Source organism: Arachis duranensis, chromosome 5, assembly GCF_000817695.3.
Source record: "Arachis duranensis cultivar V14167 chromosome 5, aradu.V14167.gnm2.J7QH, whole genome shotgun sequence".
Taxonomy (NCBI): Eukaryota; Viridiplantae; Streptophyta; class Magnoliopsida; order Fabales; family Fabaceae; genus Arachis; species Arachis duranensis.
The window spans coordinates 53035082-53038932 of NC_029776.3; the positions used below are offsets into that span (position 1 = coordinate 53035082).

A 3851-nucleotide genomic window follows, 5' to 3' on the forward strand; every position below is an offset into this window, starting at 1 on the left:
CTATTATTCATCTTAGGAGGCTATTGATCACGTTTATGGGGGCTGGCCATTCGGCCATGCCTGAACCTTCATCACTTATGTATTTTCAACGGTGGAGTTTCTACACACCATAGATTAAGGGTGTGGAGCTCTGCTGTACCTCGAGTTTTAATGCAATTACTACTATCTTTTATTCAAATTCAATCTTATTTCTATTCTAAGATACTACTTGTACTTCAACCTGATGGATGTGATGATCCGTGACACTCATCATCATCCGTCCCTATGAACGCGTGCCTGACAACCACTTCTGTTCTACAAGCAAAAGCTAGAGTGTGTATCTCTTGGATTCCTGATGCACGACGCATGGTTTCCCTCGCCTGACAACCGAGCCTTCCATTCCGTGAGATCAGAGTCTTCGTGGTATAAGCTAGAATTGATGGCTGCATTCATGAGAATCCGGAAAGTCTAAACCTTGTCTGTGGTATTCCGAGTAGGATTCCGGGATTGAATGACTGTGATGAGCTTCAAACTCACGATTGTTGGGCGTGATGACAAACGCAAAAGAATCAAGGGATTCTATTCCAACATGATCAAGAACCGACAGATGATTAGCCGTGCCGTGACAGAGCTTTTGGACCTTTTTCACTGAGAGGATGGGATGTAGCCATTGACAACGGTGATGCCCTACATACAGCTTGCCATGAAAAGGAGTAAGAAGGATTGGATGAAGGCAGTAGGAAAGCAGAGATTCAGAAGGAGCACAGCATCTTCATACGCCTATCTGAAATTCCCATCGATGATCTACATAAGTATTTCTATCTTTATTTTCAGTTTATTTATTATTATTATTATTCGAAAACTCCATAACCATTTATTATCCGCCTTACTGAGATTTACAAGATGACCATAACTTGCTTCATACCAACAATCTCTGTGGGATCGACCCTTACTCACGTAAGGTTTATTACTTGGAAGATCTAGTATAGTTGCTGGTTAGTTGAGCGAAGTTGTGAAATTATGTTTAGACCATGGTATTGAGCACCAAGTTTTTGGGGCCATTACCTGGGAATCAATTTCGAATAACAATTTAAGTATGAATCACAATTTCGTCCACCAACAAGTACTAAGTAATGTAAAAGAAGCGGTCTTGTACAAGAGAACGAAATAAAAGAAAACCGTGTTATAGAGAGAGAATGAATGTAAAAAAAGGAAATAATAACTAACTATAATATGGGTAGAAAGTTAGAAAAATTTTAGTTCTTAAAATTTAAATTAATCTTAATTACCAATATATATCTAAAACATAGAAATATGTTTTAATTAAAAAATAATTAAGTAATATTAAAAACTGATCAAAGTCTAAATAATATTAAAACAATTAGCATGCTACCCTTGCATGGAAAAACCGAAAACCATGTGCATGTTTTAACATGAATTTTTTCTTGATTTTCAACATGTTTTTCAAATTTTTCGATAACCACTTTTATCATCTTTTAACATAAATTTTTTCTTGATTTTCAATATGTTTTTCAAGCTTTTTGGTAACCACTTTTTTTCTTGATGTTCATGTTTTAACATGAATTTTTTCTTGATTTTCAACATATTTTCCAACCATCATAATCACATTAAAAACACCTCAAACAAGCTTAAATTCAAGCCTCCTTGAAGCGTTAAAACACTACAAGATTTTTGTTTATTTGTGGCACTTTTTTTCTTATTTGTGGAGGTTTATAACCCCCACCAAATGGTTTGTGGGAGTTTCTAAAACTCCCAAAATTTGAGGTGCCACGAGGTCTTTTGTGGGGGTTTTTAAAAACCTCCATAATCTATTCAGTGGGGGTTTTGTGTGTGTTTAGTGGGGGTTTTATATTGGACTTTTGGGATGATTTTGAATCACTTTTGTGGCAGTTTAAAACCTCCACAAATTATTTTTTAATTTTTTAAAAAATAATTATTTTGTGAGATTTTTAAACTTCCACAAATTCTGTAATTATTTATTTATTTTTAATTTCAAATCATTCATTAATCTCATCTCATTTACATACTTTTAAATTAGAAATTTATTTTTTAATATAAAAAACAGTAGATACACTCAAAGAGAAGTCTTAAACACAAATTTAGTTCAGAAATTTCATAAAATCACCACAAAACAAGATAATCCAATTAAATTTAATACACAACTGTAAACTTCAAAGTTAAGCCAATCCAATCAAAAACAGATTAACATAGCTTGCTACTCGTAAATGAATCACAATTCTCATGAAGGATATAAAAAAAATTCAAAAGGGTATTATTTACCAAATTCAAAAATAAGTGAAACTATGTTAAAAAGCAATCAATTGTTTACCAAATTATTGCTTAACTTCAGGAACACTAAATAATGAAGTACCAATCAATTTTACACTACCATCTATATGATTTCTGTGGTTCACCATCTCTGTAATCTCCTTCAGGGCTTGTGCCTTTTCTTCTGTTTCATGTTCCAAAATCTTGTACTGTAAACAGAACAAAAACCAACTCGCATTGTTAATCATAAGCTGAGTTGATAGAAAAAGGAGCATTATTTTATTTTATATACCCTTTGCCATATGAAGAAAAGATATGCATCTCTTTGGTTAACAACTTCAATAGAAGTCTGTGGTGGTAGGATGTTGTTGTTTGGAGAGAAGTTGGTGGATGCAGGATCGAAGCCTTCAAAGAGAGAGAGCTTGACAGCTTTGATTTTGGTATCACCATACTCTATCACACGAGAACCAATCGCATAGTTGTTATAATTAGAAGTCCGTTCCTCCACCTGTATAACAATACGAAGAAACCTTGCTGATTATCATGTATCAATATGAATATGATGTTATAATATTGTTAGATAGAAATATCTTACCGATTGATATTGTTGCTGCAAGGTTTCTTTTCTTAGATTGAGTCTGGCTTTATACATTACATATAAACATAATTAAAATTTGAAAAGAGAGGAAGAAATAATAGAGAAGAAGAGTACATGTCTTCCATCCAAGACATGTGTTCGGATCGGAAGGCAACTTGAACGACATTATTCTCTTCTTCCACACTTGCATTGCCGTATTGTAGTGTAGTAATTCATCCCAAATAAAGACTCCAAGTAAAAGATTGATACTTTATAGATTTAAAAAGTCATGATGCTTTTCAGAGTGCAAAACTGGGTCTTTAAGGTTGAAAATGATGGTAAGAGTTGGAATACAAATGAATAGAAATTAAAACCACTAACCTTATTGATGCTGGGAACTAATTCCTACAAATTAAAAATAATATTCTTTGTTATACTCTATTATAAAATAACAGAATTTTTAAGTTAAAAAATATAAGATCAATTATTAATTTTAAAATATAAAAATTTATTTTTAAATTTGATAAAATTATATAGACTTTATTAATTCAACTATACTAAAATAGAAATAGTTGTAAGTGATCACACCTGAAAGATGATCATCTAAGTTTCCATTTGCCATATATTCATAGATGAATCCTATATTAGTTTCTTCATTGCAATAGCCAATAATAGAAATCAGATTTCGATGATATACTCTCATTAGAAGCTTAACCTGCCATTCAAAAGCCATTTTTTGTTTTTGCCAAATATAGCAACAATATAATTTAGATTGAGATTTCTTTCACTTATGGATATTTTGCACACTTGCCTCTGCAACAAATTGTTGATATCCATGCTCTGAAGATAGAGAAAGCATCTTGACAGCCACTTGAATGTCCTCAATAAAACCATGGTAAACTGTTCCAAATGCACATTTGCCCAGAATCCTATCAAAGGAAAAAAAAAGCATTATCTTATCTAGTATAACCTCAACTATTTAGCAGGAAGTTGGGAAGAAAGTGCA

The 3851-nt window shown here is 32.5% G+C and overlaps 1 protein-coding gene across 1 annotated transcript; it reads right to left on the reverse strand.

Annotated features, from left to right (window-relative positions):
* Nucleotides 1–2186: 2186 nt before the first annotated feature.
* On the reverse strand, nucleotides 2187–3642 carry LOC107489415 (vacuolar-processing enzyme-like). The gene is made up of 5 exons (XM_052262504.1): nucleotides 3434–3642; nucleotides 3227–3250; nucleotides 2864–3114; nucleotides 2561–2776; nucleotides 2187–2477 (listed from the first exon to the last, which is right to left on the reverse strand). Exons 3-5 carry the CDS (start codon nucleotides 2918–2920, stop codon nucleotides 2334–2336), a joined length of 417 nt encoding a protein of 138 aa, XP_052118464.1. The 5' UTR covers nucleotides 2921–3114; nucleotides 3227–3250; nucleotides 3434–3642; the 3' UTR covers nucleotides 2187–2333.
* Nucleotides 3643–3851: the final 209 nt, after the last annotated feature.